The sequence below is a fragment of the Phytophthora infestans genome, genomic scaffold (genome assembly GCF_000142945.1).
Source record: "Phytophthora infestans T30-4 supercont1.24 genomic scaffold, whole genome shotgun sequence".
Classification (NCBI taxonomy): Eukaryota; Oomycota; class Peronosporomycetes; order Peronosporales; family Peronosporaceae; genus Phytophthora; species Phytophthora infestans.
In genome coordinates, this window is record NW_003303735.1 from 963815 (window position 1) to 978388 (window position 14574).

A 14574-nucleotide genomic window follows, 5' to 3' on the forward strand; every position below is an offset into this window, starting at 1 on the left:
CCTCCAAGTATTGCTTCTCTCCCAGTCCACATAACGTCCCGGCTCTCAACGAGATGCAAAAACCCGCATTTTCTATCCCGACATACCTCTAGCCCTCCCCGCGCGCTAGACCCCCGCCCCTCATTAACCCCCCGTCGCATCCTCGTCGCTAGCCCTACCTTTGGAGCAGCGACAAATCAAGATTTTAAGCTGTTTAAATCCGAAGGTCGCACCGTTTTGTTTACCGATTTGTAATTTACTGGTACAGTAGATTAAACGACCCAAAGAACTGATAAACCGTTTTTGTCACGAGGCACCCACTGGAAAAAAAATGCTAATTCTCAGAGAGGATAACCGAGCAAGAGCAGATGCTCTTATTCGCACAGCGAGGTATTAATAGCGTTTAAATAATGAGGGTATTTATCCAACGGCTGATGCTTGAGCCGTTTTGAATCAAGATTCGTCCTTCTTCTGTTTAAATAAAATACAATTGAAACCCTTAAGCAATAGCTTTTGTATTTTATATGTGCACCTGCTATAAACCTTAAAAACGCTCTAATTTTAAGATATCGTACTTCAAATTTCATAAGCCAGATAAAGACGGTTTTTATCAAAAACATTATACTTCTATTAATAGTAAGTAAATGTTTGCAGAAAGAAATACCGGTACAAAAAAACCTGATCAGATTCTGGAGCTGAAGGGAAGAGTAAGTTTTACTTTTGGTACGGTATGTATTTTTAATACATTTACTGCACTGCGTTTTTAATATGTGGTGTAACGTCGAATCGAGGTGAACTTCAGTGCTGGAACACGCTGTAGTACCTACGGAATTAGTACCCTGGATATTTTAGATAGAACATGTTTGGAAGACGGCACCGTGTAAGGCACGGGAGCCTAGTGCGGTGTAGCTATACGCCTCACTTGGAAGGGGACCAAGTAGGTTGAAAGGACACCGGCAATCGCTAGGATACTATTTAGAATTGAACCTCACTGAAAAAGAAAGATAAATTAAAAGTAATAAGGTTATTTTCCTTTATCCTAATACTTGGCGACCAAGTCGACTTCCTTAATGTTATTATGACACGACAAGAATCCGTCTTTGGAAAATTTCTACTTGTACGTAACGGTATTACTTCGAGGTACCAAAGACTTCCCTGGTGATTATCCTCCTACAATTACCGGTACTCGCTCTTCCATCTTCTCTATCTCCTTTGACTCCACAATACATGAATTTTCAGATCAGTCCGGCTACCGGTATTTATTAATACACCTTTTACATCGTAATCCCCCAGAGTCTGGGCCAGACTGTCGCAGATCTGCCTTTGCCGATCAAACGCAGCAGCATAAGGTTCCTTGCAAACAGACCGCCATCTTGACGGATGGGAAACACCGTAATAGTGCATTAACGAAAATAATATGCAGCAAACTATGGTTAGTACTGCTCCTAAGATGGGACCCGCTCCGGATTGTATGCCGCGAGATACAGACTTGGATGGTGCCGGGAGGCAGGGCGCGTGCTTCCTGCTGCTCATTCTCCTTTTCGCGAAGCAAAGCACACATCAAGCGCCTCCCGAATCAATAAAAAATGAAGTTTGCTACTGGACTGGTTCTTGCGGCAATTGCCGTTACTGCCGCTAACGCTGGCAACCCGGCCTACCTGCGTTCGACCGTCTCGGACGACGCCAGCGCAAGCGACGACTTCGATTTCTCTGACTCGCTTGACGCTAGCGGCAGCGACGACGTTTTGGACGACGATGATCTCACAATCGACCTGACTGACCTTTTCGGCAGCGACAGTGACAGTGATGATGGCAGCCACCTCAAGATCAACATTATGTCTCTTATTGGCAGCGGTAGCGACCAGGTTGAACTTCAGGACATTATCGACGCCTTCGAAGAGGCTGAGGGATCGGACGCCAGTGGCAGCGACGATCTGTCGTGGCTGCTTGACTCGGACAGTGGCAGCGACGACGACGATGACCTCCCCCTGAAGGGTGGCAAGGGTAAGAGTGTCTTGGATGACTTGGACTCAGGCAGCGACGACCTGTCGTGGCTTCAGGAAGATGTCTCGGAGTCCGGCAATGAGGACCCCGACCTTGTGAAGGGAGCCACTAAGGGCAAGTACCCGATTGTCGACGACGACTCTGGAAGCGACGACGATCTTTCATGGCTGCTCGACAGCGACTCGGACTCTGGTATCGAGGACCCCGTTCTGGTGAAGGGAGCGACCAAGGGAAAGACTGGACTCTACGAAGAGGAGGACCCTGTCCTCGTCAAGGGAGCCACCAAGGGCAAGACTGGCCTCGAGGAGGAGGACCCGGTCCTGGTGAAGGGAGCCACTAAGGGAAAGACCACCCTTTGGGACGATGAAGACTCTGGAGAGGACGATATCATGGTGAAGGGCGGCAACAAGAGCCCTGCCACTAAGACCTCGAAGTCCACCAAGACTGGTGAGACGACAACTGGCTCGATCGGCACGCTCTACGACGATGGCTCGGATGGCACCCTTGGTGAGACCGAGGAGGACCCTGTTCTGGTTAAGGGAGCCACCAAGGGCAAGACTCCTCTGTACGAGGACGACAGCGAGGCTTTGGACGAGGACGACCACCTGCAGACGGAGCAGTCGGATGAATTGGCGGCCACGAAGACTGACCAAGAGCTCTAAGACGCTCTGGTAAGCTAAAGGATTCTTAATGTACGTTGGTCATCATGACAAAAATGTACGTTGGTCCTTGTCGACATGAACTTGAGACTTCGTATTCCTGCATGAAAGTATGTGTAGACTGACCGTCAAAACGAAGTGGCGGTCTTGATTCAATACAACCTTTATAATGAAACTTTTTGTTTTACATGTGTCCTTTTTTAATCGGTGCATTACGAAATTCTCATCTGAAAATCCAACAAGCTACTACTCGAAAAACCGCATCACTTATCGCGGACCGCATTAACCTCAACCTTCTGCATACTCAACCAGAACGCGAACTTGCATCGTCGATGGATGACCGCGCGACTTCTACCGCGACGGCAGCGCTGCAGCTGCCTATCCTTCCTCTTGATGGAAAAGTGCTCTTCCCGCGCACGTACCTGCGCCTGGCCATCACATCGGCGTCTGCGCTACAGCTTCTCAAGGACCTAGTGTGGGAAGTACGCTCTCCCAAGACGCCCAAGCGGAATGCAGGCGACTCTGCGGCCTCTACGTCGCTTACGCTGGCGATCTTTACCCGTCGCGACAGCGCCGAGGGCGACGCAGACTCCGGGCAGCTGTTGGCCACAACAGCGGAGGCCAAAGACGCAGTCTACAGCGTGGGCACAGTGGCGCGCGTCGTGCAGCTCACACGTATGCAAGGCGGCGTCGCCGGTCTCTCGGTACTGGTGCAAGGTTTGCATCGTGTGCAGCTGCAGGACGTGGCTCAGACCAGACCGTATCTTGTGGGATCAGTCCAGAGACTGGTGGCGCCAGTACCGGTACCCGTAAAGGGAGCCAAGACGGAGGACACGGCGCTAACCCTCGAGCAAGTAGCACTGAGACTGAAACACTTGACTCAGGAGTATCTCGAGACAGCTAAAAGCGCGCCACTATTACGTCGAAGCAATGGGCTTATGGACGCCATTGGCAACTCGTCGGCGGGAGAGCTGGCCGACGTGGTGGTGTCCTATCTCAATGTGGGAGTCGGGGAGAAACAACAGGTGCTGGAGGCTGTGCCCATCGCTCTTCGCTGTGAACGTGCCGTATCTCTGTTGGAGCAGGAGACGGAGAAAGCGCGATTGCAACGCAAGATCCAGAGTGAGGTGCAGGACAAACTGGAGGGCACTCGCAAGGAGTTTCTGCTACGACAGCAACTTGAAGCCATCAAGAAAGAGCTGGGAGAAGCTGGAGATGACGGGGCTGGCGGGGACAATGCAGGCGAGATCAAACTACTGGAAGATCGGCTCAACGCTCTGACTCTGGACCCCAAGGCCTCCAAGATCGCACAGCGAGAGCTGCGTCGCCTTAAAGGCATGACTGCGATGCAGCCGGAGTATGGCATTCTCCACAACTATCTCGAGTTTTTCTCCGAGTTGCCATGGAGCATTTCTACAGCGGATTCCTTATTAGTGGAGCGAGCGCGCAAGCAGCTTGACGCAGACCACTATGGCTTGGACAAGGTGAAGAAGCGCATCACCGAGTACATTGCTGTTCGTAGTCTAAAGCGTGACATGCGTGGCCCCATTCTGTGTCTTGTGGGACCTCCAGGCGTCGGGAAAACTTCGCTGGGGCGCTCCATTGCTACAGCCACTAACCGCAAATTCGAGCGAGTGGCGCTAGGTGGAGTTCACGACGAGTCAGAGATCCGTGGTCACCGCAAAACGTACGTGGGTGCTATGCCAGGCTGCATTTTGAACGCGCTTCGTCACGCCGAGACCAACAATCCGGTGCTGCTGTTGGATGAGGTGGATAAGTTGGGTAAAGACTTCCGAGGTGACCCTGCGAGTGCGCTGTTGGAAGTGCTGGACCCCCACCAGAACAACACATTTACGGATCATTACCTGAATGTACCGTTTGACTTGAGTCGGACTCTGTTCCTAGCAACGGCCAACAGTTTGGACACCATCCCGGGCCCTTTGCTGGACCGTATGGAAGTCATTGAGCTAAGTGGCTACAGTGTCGAGCAAAAGGTGGAAATTGCCCGTCGCTATCTTCTCCCACAACAAATTGAGGCAAACGGTCTACGTGAGGGCATGGTGCGCATTTCAGATGAAGCCTTGCGCTTCCTTGTCATGCGATACACTCGCGAGGCTGGAGTACGTGACTTGGAACGACAAGTTGGCGCACTCTGTCGCTACGTGGCTGTGGATGTTGTACGAGAGCTGGACGAGAGTGATGACAAGCAAGAGAAGAAGGATGGCGACAACTCGGATCGCCTGGCCGCTTTTGATCCGATCTTCATCGACAAGAAGATGATCCGCGCCATTCTTGGGCATGAGCTCGTGTTTAACGAAGTGGCACTTCGCTCTAGTGTTCCTGGCGTGGCCACTGGCATGTCGTGGAGCACAGCTGGCGGCTCTATCCTCTTCGTTGAGGCCTCATGCACACGACACCCACCCTCTATTGAGGCCGCACCGTCCTCTACTTCACGGTCCAATGCCTCTCCTACTCTACAACTCACTGGCAAGTTGGGCGATGTGATGAAGGAATCAGCGCAACTTGCTCTCTCCTGGTTGCTGGTGAATGCGCATCTAATTGAGTTCCCGCATAAAGTGAGAACACAAGCTGAAGCTGGCGAGTTGTCGGGGTCTAACACTCTGTCCTTGGATGACATTTCGAGTGTCCACGTCCACTTCCCTGAAGGAGCCATTTCCAAGGATGGTCCCTCTGCTGGCGGTGCGATTGTGTGTGCTCTTCTCTCAGTAATCTCAGGCCTCTCGGTCCCTGTCGACATCGCGATGACTGGAGAAATTACCCTGCGCGGCGTTATTTTACCGGTTGGAGGCATCCGTGAGAAGGTACTGGCAGCAATCCGTGCGGGTATCAAGCGAGTGATCTTACCGCGTGGAAATAAAAGCGAGGCCGAGGAGCTGCGTAAGGAGTTTGCCGGTGTTTCCACTGATAACACACGCGAACGCGATCACCGCAAGGATCGAGTCCAGCTGCTGTTCGTGAGCGACCTACGCGAGCTGATTCAGATTGTCTTCCACATGAAAGTTCGCGAGGACCCTGGTGTTCGACGACTCAAGAGTGCCAGAGCTGGCGGAGGCGTTGACTACTCCTCTGACCCTGTGCTACTTAGCATGCTCTAGCCACTTCCATCCTCTTTTTTTTTTTTTATTGTTTTCATCTTAAACAACAGCAATTTTAAGGTTTCTGTTAGTGTTCTGGGTAGTATTATATTAGTACTCGGAACCATACACATTTCTCTCTTCCGTGGCCTAACTTGAAGAGCACCGGATTAAGTGGTGCTAAGTGGGTTGAAGGAGTTTGTGACGTACGGAAAGTACTCAACCTGCGATGAGCCTGAAGAACCCTCTTCAAGACCCGAGAACTGCGCCGGCTGCAGATGCGCATACTTCTTCGACAACACTGAGCGCAGCTTCTTGTCCTTTCCTGAATGGGGCTAATGTATCGTAAGCACAATAAAGGCAAGCGTTAGACCACACTACATGCCGCAAATACAACATCGAAGCAGCGTACTTTGTACATGGCAACAACAAAGTTCACTGGGAGGCCGTAGCGAAGCACAGATTCCACGAAAACGCGAATCATCTGAGCTCGAACAAGCGACGTTAGCCCCTACATGGATACTCAAGTACTCGTCACGTCACAAAACACGCACCTTGATGTGCATCCACGCAATGAATGCTCTCCAAAGTGCGCCTTGCACCAACGAATTAGCGCCGACCAGAGTCGATCCACCTCCACTTCCAATTCCGCAATAGCTTCTTCATTAGACGCGTGACTTGTAGGGTCGAAGTTGAATTCACGGACTATGAAACGTTTTTCCTTGGCACGCGTCTTAAAGTCTTCGATGTAGTCCACAGTCGTCCCAGGCTCAAAGTTGCCTTCCTTGTCCACAAAACCCGGTTGGTACTGGCCCTTCAGCAGTGTCACCGTGTACACGGCAGAATCGCCTTCTTCCGTCAATTTGCGTGAGGATCCCGGCACCACGGGAGACCCACGCACGTTCCCACGCGAGCCCTTGGGTCCGTACTCCGCAATCTGGTCGCCGATCTGCGCGTACTCAATCTGCCACTGCTCCTCCAGATTCTTGGGCACGATCACCACCAGCGTCTGCAGATACTCCGTGTTGACAAAGTCCGACGTAGACACGACGTCGGGAGTCAAAACGTCGTTCAGATTCGCCACCATCAGGTTGCCACTGTCATCAAGAGGTGCATTTTCAGTAATTCAAGACAAGAAGCAGTTAGACTATCAATCCACCAACCCTTTCTTGCGTTGCAGACCAATCAGTTGCTGTTTCTTCTCAGTGTAGCGTGTGCTCAATTGCTTTAATTCCTCTTCAATTTTGCCCACCGACTGCAGCACGAACGTTACATGTCATTAGTCCATTAAAGTTCCTTGTTTTTTTCACGCGACGCCAATGCCCTACCGACTGGATAATGCTGACGATCTCGGGCAGTGGTCGACGGTGTGGGTGCTTGGCCTCGTCCCACGAGAAGAAGCCCAAATAACGTTCCACTGGCACTGCATTGCATCAATATATTATACCAGTCAGCATCGGCAACTCTTCAAAGTCAGTTGAGCCAACGCACCTCCGTCCACTGTAAGCGCCTGGTCGCCCTTATTTAGGTCGTGGAATTGGCGCTCAATCTTGCGCACGACACTCTCAATCACCATATCTACGCGGTTCAGGTCGTCACTCAGTGCCTTCGAAATTATCAAAAGCCACGGGTCAGTCTGCAGTGAGTTCATCGTTTATTAAGCAAATGGATGATGCACCATGAGCGAGTCGAGCGTCCCCACGAGTAGATCGGATGGAAGCTCCACGCGAACGCAGTCTAAAGCGTATGAGGAGGAAGAGACGTGAGAGGGAGAGCAGCGGTTACTGCCATTTCTACTGCTTATTACCGGCGTAATCATGACGACTGGAGGCAGTCTCCGCCTTCAGCGACAAGAAAGTCGTCTCGGACGAGCTGTTGCCTTCGTTGGGCACGGAAACCAGCCACACGCTCATGCTCTTTGGGCTCTTGTAGCGGCACCGACAAGCTGGACTTACGTCGTGGATGAGATCCTTTTTGGTTCGTACTTAGTGCTGGTTTTCGTACTTTATTGAGAGTGTCGACTTCAACATACAGATTCCCGTTTTTAACAGCAAGTAAAAGTGGGAATTTAATGCTGCGTTCTTCATTAAAAACAGCTTACGTTTTAGCAGCAATCATTTCCTCTTTTTTTTATCTAACGCTACCGATTTCATAAAGTAAAATGGCTCGTGAGCGGAGAGGTAAGATAACAGTGTATGGCCGGCCCCACGACGAAGTGATCGTACTAACCGCGACTAGGACATGAACAATGCACCATCTGAGTAGGCAGCAAGTCCCCGGAGCGCTCTCGCGCCCCGTCGCGCTCTCGCTCTCGGTCGAAGGAGCGATCGACCAGGTCAGCTCCGTTTCGTTGGTAGTACTGTAGACTAAACTGCCACTTACCGTATATTGTCCGTTAGCCGCTTCGACCATCAAAGAGGACGCCGGCTTTCGCGCTCTCTTCGAGGTCGTACCTACAGCCGGAAGCATGAGCGGCGCGCCTCAGTCACTTCGTCATCGGACTCTTCATCGTCTCGCAGCAGGAGCAGATCCTCGAGCTCGAGTGACAAGAGCAGGAAGGAGAGGAAGAGATCGCATCATTTGAAGAAGAAGAAAAAGCATCACAGCTCTGAAGACAAGAAGCTCAAACGTAAGTCCTCCGAGTCCAAAAAGAAACGAAAGAAGAAGGACAAAAGACGTCGCAGTAGACACGGACACGACGACAGCTCGTCGTCTTCGTCGTCGGACTCGGACACCGTCCGTAGCGCCATTTCGGGCAAGAAAATCAAGCGCAAACTGGATCGTTCGGCCGCAGACGTGCAGAACCAAAAGAGTCGCCAACAGTTGCTACAGTTCTACAACGGTATGTTTGACTAGGTAGACTGTTGTGGTCGGTCGCATCAACTTTACTAAAGACGCAAAACAGGACAAAACAAGAGACACAGATGCATTTATTGATTGAAACACTAAACGAGATACGCTTTGTATGCGTTGGTACCGTTCTCTAACTCGAGCTGGTTGTGTAAGCGTTGAGTCCATACGTCAGAGCTTTGTCCTGAATGTCCTGGCGGTCAATGGGGCAGCTTGTCACTCGCAATGCACATGAAGCGCAAAGAACTTGGTGTCGACAGGGAAGCAGAACTACTGACACGGGTTTTTCAAAGCACACAACGCAAAGTTCGTGTTCACGGTGCTTCTCCATGGCGGCACGGTACTTGGTACGGAGAGCAGAGCGAACATTCTCCATGCCGCGTGCTAGCATCGTTTCCAGTTCTTCAAGCTCGGTCAAGCTGCGCACAGCCAAAGATTCGTCCTCACCTTGCAGAGCCGTGTTTTGTCTCCTCAAGTCGGCATTCTCTCGTCTGAGATTGTCAGCAATCGCCTTCAGATTATCCTGATACTCAGCACTCAGTTTGGCCTGTTGCTTGACGAGACTTAAACTGCGTTCGCTCGTCTTGACCATCATGGCGTGGCGTCGATTCTTTTGCTCGGTATGGACAATCACGCTTTCCAATTCTGCGATACGAAGCGAGAGTCGTTCGTTGTCTTGAGACTTGGCACGGAGTTGGTTGGATATCGTCATTGACCGATCTGATACGTCGCGAAGTAGCGTTGCACGGGTTTCTTGTGCCTCCACTGGTGGCGCTTTAAAGTCAACTTGAGTGGATTGATCTTGCTTGAAAGGTGTGACTTCAGTGTACTTTGGCTGCTCTACTTCTCGTGCTAGTGGACGCATGGCTGCAGTGGTAGCGCGCAGGCGTTCAGGGAACGACTTGGAGCGAGCATCACACCCGAGGAACGCTAACTTGATGCTGCGCTTGGGAGACTCGAGCGTAGAGTCGAATCGGGAAGACGCCATGAACCGATCTTGGTGAGTTGGCGAGAGCAACGATACACGGATCTCGTGAGAGTAACTCGTGGTTGAACATTCAGAGACACTGGTGTCTGCGAGAAGCGATAACACATCTGCTATTTCTTCTTCCGGGTTTGGCACCTCAACTTCGTTCCCAGTGGGAGCTGACACTTGTGTCTTAGTCACCGTCACTTCTGGAACTAGAACTTCAGGTTCAGGGTCCACTTCGTCGAAGCTCATGTCCGATAGCACTTCTTCATTGTCGCTCACCAAGCTCCATTCGTCTTCAGTGCGGTTTGCCATTTCGACGCGGTTCTATGATATATTTTGAGGTGAGCTGCACAATGCGAAGTGTCTAGATGTTGGAGATTGCGATCCGATCTGGAACTCGGTATGGAACATCCGCATGTAGGATGGCTAGCCTCAATTCGGTTGCTATCCCGTCCATCTGACACGTACACCAGAGATCTGCATCTTTCTTTGGCGATAAAAACTGTAAAGAGAGCCACCACATGATGAACATATCTGCCACATTTGTTCGTTGATGGATTTTATTAGTGTCCCATACCAAATCTAGATGCCACTTGGCTGTTGAGTGAATTGCGTGGCCGCATGCTCCTGGTCGCGCACCGCCTGGATGAACATTTGATTGAAGTCGCTCGGGTTGTCCATAAACACCTGGTGACCCGACATGGGAACCAGTCGGAAAACGGCGTATTGGGTCTTTTCCAGCCGTCGAACAACCGCCTCACCGTATTCCGAGTTCATCCAGTCCATGCCGCCACCGTACATAATTGTCAGTGGGACGTGAAGTTTCGCTGGGGTTAGAATGCTGTCCAATGCACGACGTCTCGCACTCGCTCCCTATATTTGCAACAATAACGCGTCAGTGCATCGTTGATGCAATATTTGTGGTAACAAAAGTCTTACCGGGTGCAAGTGCGTGTAGAACGCGATATCGCCCGAGGCCTGGAGCGCCCAGTTGTGGTAGCAATAGTTCGTAATGAGACCAAAGTCCGCCTCCCCTGATCGAACGATGTTGGTAGCTGGTGTCCATTTGATGCGTTGACGCCACGACCATCGAACGAGACCGGGGCCTAGTGGACCCGCGAATCGTATTGCACTCTACAATTGAAAAATGCATGGGCACATTAGAGCCTAATGCATATTGACTTTGGGCAGTGTTGCGTACCATTGGAGTGATGTAGAATAGCGACGTAAACCTCAAAAATGAGGGGAGATCTTCTTGCGTTAGGCCGCTACTGTTGACTCCAGCGGGGGAGATCAGAATGAGGTGCTCAACACGTTGCGGGTATTTCTCCGCAAAGTAAGTACTGTACATGGCCTGAAAAGAGTAATTAAGGTCGCCATCTCAGTTCGAAATATCACCCTTAGCTCAATGATAGTCACGGCAAACGTACCCCCATTGAATGACCACAAAGGATAAAGCGATCGAGATTCACCTCGCGTCTCCAGTTTTCTAGCGACTCCACAAAGAAGTCATCCATTTCGTCATCCGTCTTCGGATGCCATTTCGGGCGATCTGATCGTCCAATTCCTTTCCATTCGACTGCATACTGTACGAAATTGCGGCAACAATTGTCAAAATTTCAACCTTTCAAACTGTGACTAAATTATAGCGGGCGTACCACGTTGAATGATTTTGCAAGAGTTTGCAAGTTCGCCGTCCAGAATGCATTACCAGCGAGATATCCATGCACAAGAACCAAATTCCTCGGCGGGAGCTGCTTGCCGTCACCGCAATATGGCACGTGAATTGTGCCGAGACCTGCGACTTTCGTCTGCGAGAACTCCGTCACGATGAAATGTTCGTAAATCTTCCTCTCGACTTTTTCCAGTTCATCCAGATCTGACGGCAACCACAAATGCAAGTTGCAAATCGATAACCACACTGGAAATAGACAGCAAAGCACTGCCAACGCTTCCACGATGGATTTCTCGGTAGTGCCGCTCTCTAGACTCGTGAGACTCACGCGAATGATGGCGTAAACCACCAGTGTAGCTGTCACAGCTCCATGAGCGACGTGACTGTTGTGTCGCGGCAGCAGCGAGAGGATGGCGAGACCCAGAGTGATGACCAGCGGCCAGTCCAGCAGACGTACAGGAATGTGAGGAATGCAGAGATACAGGACCCATGTGACCATGAAAGCTGTTGCAGCTACGAGTTTGGGCGGAAGAGTGAAAACGCGGCCAATTATGCCCCAAAGTGTCAGTAATAGCGCGAAGAACGGCGTCAGCAGCAACAGCACTAGGCGGAACCCTGAGGAGCGCAGCAGTGCTGGCGGCCCAGGCCGAGGCGATGATGGTTCCTCTGACATCGATCGATGTTCACTCGATGGCAAATTCAGTTTTGTCCAAGTGTAGGTAGGAAGTGAAGTGAGACCATCATTCTGAAAAACTGATCAATTTGTTAATTAAAAAATGATAGCCCTTTATAATAATTGAATCAGAAAGGGATTTTTAAATACCTGCATACTGTATAAACGCATATATCACCGTTTTTTTTAGTTTTTAAATGCTTTCAGGAAGTGAAACGTGTTCAATCACGCAATTAGACAGGTCGCGTAATCATTTTTGTCTCGGCTGGTTATCGCTCAAGCAATCAGGAAATCGCTCAAGCTACATGTATCAGGAACATGCTCTTGCGCTCACCGCTCAACACTGCTCAAAAGCGCTACCGCCCAGCTCTACTTTTATAATACTGTACTAAATTACCAAAGCTATATACTGACGAACGATGTCTAGATAAGTTAGGATTGTTTAGGACGCGGGACTTCACAATCTAGTCCGGCCCGTAATCTTGCCTACATGTACATGTACGTTCGTTGTAGGTTTGACTAGCGAGCTGAGGCAAACGCTTTAGCCTTGTCGAAGCTGATGAGTTCCCAGTCGTCCACTGCCGCAATGAGCACACGACTGAAAGCGCTGGGGTTGTCCATGAACACTTGATGACCCGATAGTGGGACGACTCGGAAACTGGCATAGCGATTGGCGTTCTGAAGACGCTCCACCACAGCTTCGCCGTGCTCTTTCGGCATCCAGTCTGGCCCACCGCCATATATAAACGTCACTGGCAGTGCCCACTTTTCCGGCACGATGATCTCGGAAAGTGGCGTTCTCCTTGCGGCGGCACCCTAAAGAGTAGCACCACACTCAGTGCATTGCGATAAGAAAAAGCAGCATACCAAACGTGGCTGACTCACCGGGTGCAAATGAGTGTGCACAGCAATATCTCCCGATGCCTTTAAGGCCCAGTTGTGGTAGCAGTATCTGGCGAAAAGCTCAAAATCCAACTCGCCCATTCGGATCGCGTTGCCGGGCGGAGTCCACGAAACGCGCTTCTTCACCATCCAGTGGACCAAGCGTGGGCCGAGCGGACCCATTCCGCGAGCTGCCGACTGCGTAGCAACATTAGTTTACAGAGTGTTAAAAGATATCTGATACGGTAGCAGGTGAGTGTCTTCATCCGAGTACCATAGGCGTCAAATGCAGCGCAAAAGCAATTCGGCGACTCAGTGGGAGCTCCGAATGAGTCAGTGTGGATGCGTGGACGCCAGCAGGTGAAACCAGGATCATGTGCTCTACCGTGTTGGGATACTTGGCAGCAAAGTATGTTCCGTAGAGAGCTCCCATTGAATGTCCGCAAAGGATAAACTTGTCAAGCTGAGAAGTAGCATGCCATTTAGATCTAAACTCAGCAACTCATCACAGCAGCCTCAATGGAGAACTCACCTTTAGTTCCTCTCGCCACTCCTCGAGTGACTCCACAAAAAACGCATCAGCTTCAGTAGCGCTTGTTGGCCTAAAAACAGGGCGTTGCGACCGTCCAATTCCTTTCCACTCCACGACATACTGCGCACATGGCTCAACATTAAAATACACCACAACAAAATTAACCGTCACAAAAGACTGCATACCACATCAAAGGCTTTCGCTAAATCTCGCAGATTCTGCATTACACCGCCATCACGTCAGGTCACGCAACGACTAACAGTATATATACAAAAGCTCAAATTACCGGTGCCCAAAATGCGTTTCCGGCGCCGTATCCGTGGACCAGTACAAGTGTCCGAGGCTTCTTGTCCTGCTCTCCAGCATAAGGCACACATACTGTCCCCAGTCCAGCAACCGTGCTCAGCGTGAACCCGTCTCCCAAGAAACTTTTATAAATCTGATGCTCAACCGTATGCAAGACATTCTCGTCCGCTGGTAGCCACAGTCTCAAGCGAGCCATGGAGACCCAAACCGGCATGAAGCAGCCAATTGCTGTGAGCCAACTCGTCAAGTCTACCGTGAGGTAAGCAATGTACTGCACTAGAATCACCCAGACTGACAAATGCATCAGCGGGTTCTTTGGCAGTACTAGACCCAACGCCACCGACACCGTCGCAGCGATCGGAACTTCGACAGTCGTCCGCGACCCCCAAAGATCGAGCGTCCAGAGTACCCACAGCAGCACAGGGGCGAGTACCGCCACCCGCCTCACAGGCATCGTGAATAGTAGCCCCAGAGAGCCCCATATCACTGCGAAGTTGAGCCACAGGGGTAACAGGAGCACCGCCAGCAGCACCTTTTTGTTCGGCATCGTTGGAACTTTGAAGTGACCCTTTTCGTATCCCGTTATCGTACTATTACCGGTATTTTGAAATATTAATTGTGCTTTCCCCGAAGAAGCTCTGATATTAATACTATTGCCGTGCGTTGCCACTGGCAGTGGCAATGTCGGGGAAGCTCTGGCTGGATATTACATGTATATAAGTATTGCGAGCTCTCATTGTTGAAGACATCCTTCAAGAATTTCTCATCTTTCTTAATAAACGTTCATTTCAAAAACATAGGACCTTGTGAAACTTGGATGTCCTTCTTGTCCGACTGGGTCAACATTCACCCATTCTGAGATAAGGTTTCGCAGAGGAAATATGAAAAATCCACAGTTTTTTAAGGATAATCCACACCGACAGACCCACAGTCCACAACAATCGAC

The 14574-nt window shown here is 50.6% G+C and overlaps 7 protein-coding genes across 7 annotated transcripts; 3 read left to right on the plus strand and 4 right to left on the minus strand.

Moving 5' to 3' along the window:
* Positions 1-1520: 1520 nt before the first annotated feature.
* Positions 1521-2828, plus strand: PITG_12139 (uncharacterized protein; the record flags this gene model as incomplete). Its single annotated transcript, XM_002900713.1, has 1 exon — positions 1521-2828. One exon carries the CDS (start codon positions 1566-1568, stop codon positions 2643-2645), a length of 1080 nt encoding a protein of 359 aa, XP_002900759.1.
* A 146-nt stretch (positions 2829-2974) lies between these two features.
* On the plus strand, positions 2975-5758 carry PITG_12140 (peroxisomal Lon protease; the record flags this gene model as incomplete). Its single annotated transcript, XM_002900714.1, has 2 exons — positions 2975-5035; positions 5135-5758. 2 exons carry the CDS (start codon positions 2975-2977, stop codon positions 5756-5758), a joined length of 2685 nt encoding a protein of 894 aa, XP_002900760.1.
* A 459-nt stretch (positions 5759-6217) lies between these two features.
* On the minus strand, positions 6218-7650 carry PITG_12141 (H - or Na -translocating F-type, V-type and A-type ATPase (F-ATPase) Superfamily; the record flags this gene model as incomplete). The annotated part of the gene is made up of 7 exons (XM_002900715.1): positions 6218-6221; positions 6292-6834; positions 6901-6992; positions 7066-7160; positions 7229-7343; positions 7416-7474; positions 7545-7650. The coding sequence occupies 7 exons, from the start codon at positions 7648-7650 to the stop codon at positions 6218-6220; spliced, it is 1014 nt and encodes a 337-aa protein (XP_002900761.1).
* Positions 7651-7978: 328 nt separating this feature from the next.
* Positions 7979-8593, plus strand: PITG_12142 (uncharacterized protein; the record flags this gene model as incomplete). The annotated part of the gene is made up of 3 exons (XM_002900716.1): positions 7979-7998; positions 8059-8072; positions 8157-8593. The coding sequence occupies 3 exons, from the start codon at positions 7979-7981 to the stop codon at positions 8591-8593; spliced, it is 471 nt and encodes a 156-aa protein (XP_002900762.1).
* Positions 8594-8720: 127 nt separating this feature from the next.
* PITG_12143 (uncharacterized protein) lies at positions 8721-9872 on the minus strand (the record flags this gene model as incomplete). The annotated part of the gene is made up of 4 exons (XM_002900717.1): positions 8721-9140; positions 9222-9488; positions 9614-9682; positions 9777-9872. The coding sequence occupies 4 exons, from the start codon at positions 9870-9872 to the stop codon at positions 8721-8723; spliced, it is 852 nt and encodes a 283-aa protein (XP_002900763.1).
* Positions 9873-10142: 270 nt separating this feature from the next.
* Positions 10143-11908, minus strand: PITG_12144 (serine protease family S33, putative; the record flags this gene model as incomplete). Its single annotated transcript, XM_002900718.1, has 5 exons — positions 10143-10433; positions 10500-10694; positions 10762-10914; positions 10991-11146; positions 11222-11908. The coding sequence occupies 5 exons, from the start codon at positions 11906-11908 to the stop codon at positions 10143-10145; spliced, it is 1482 nt and encodes a 493-aa protein (XP_002900764.1).
* Positions 11909-12427: 519 nt separating this feature from the next.
* Positions 12428-14175, minus strand: PITG_12145 (serine protease family S33, putative; the record flags this gene model as incomplete). Its single annotated transcript, XM_002900719.1, has 5 exons — positions 12428-12724; positions 12794-12988; positions 13065-13253; positions 13323-13442; positions 13609-14175. The coding sequence occupies 5 exons, from the start codon at positions 14173-14175 to the stop codon at positions 12428-12430; spliced, it is 1368 nt and encodes a 455-aa protein (XP_002900765.1).
* Between the last annotated feature and the right edge of the window lie 399 nt (positions 14176-14574).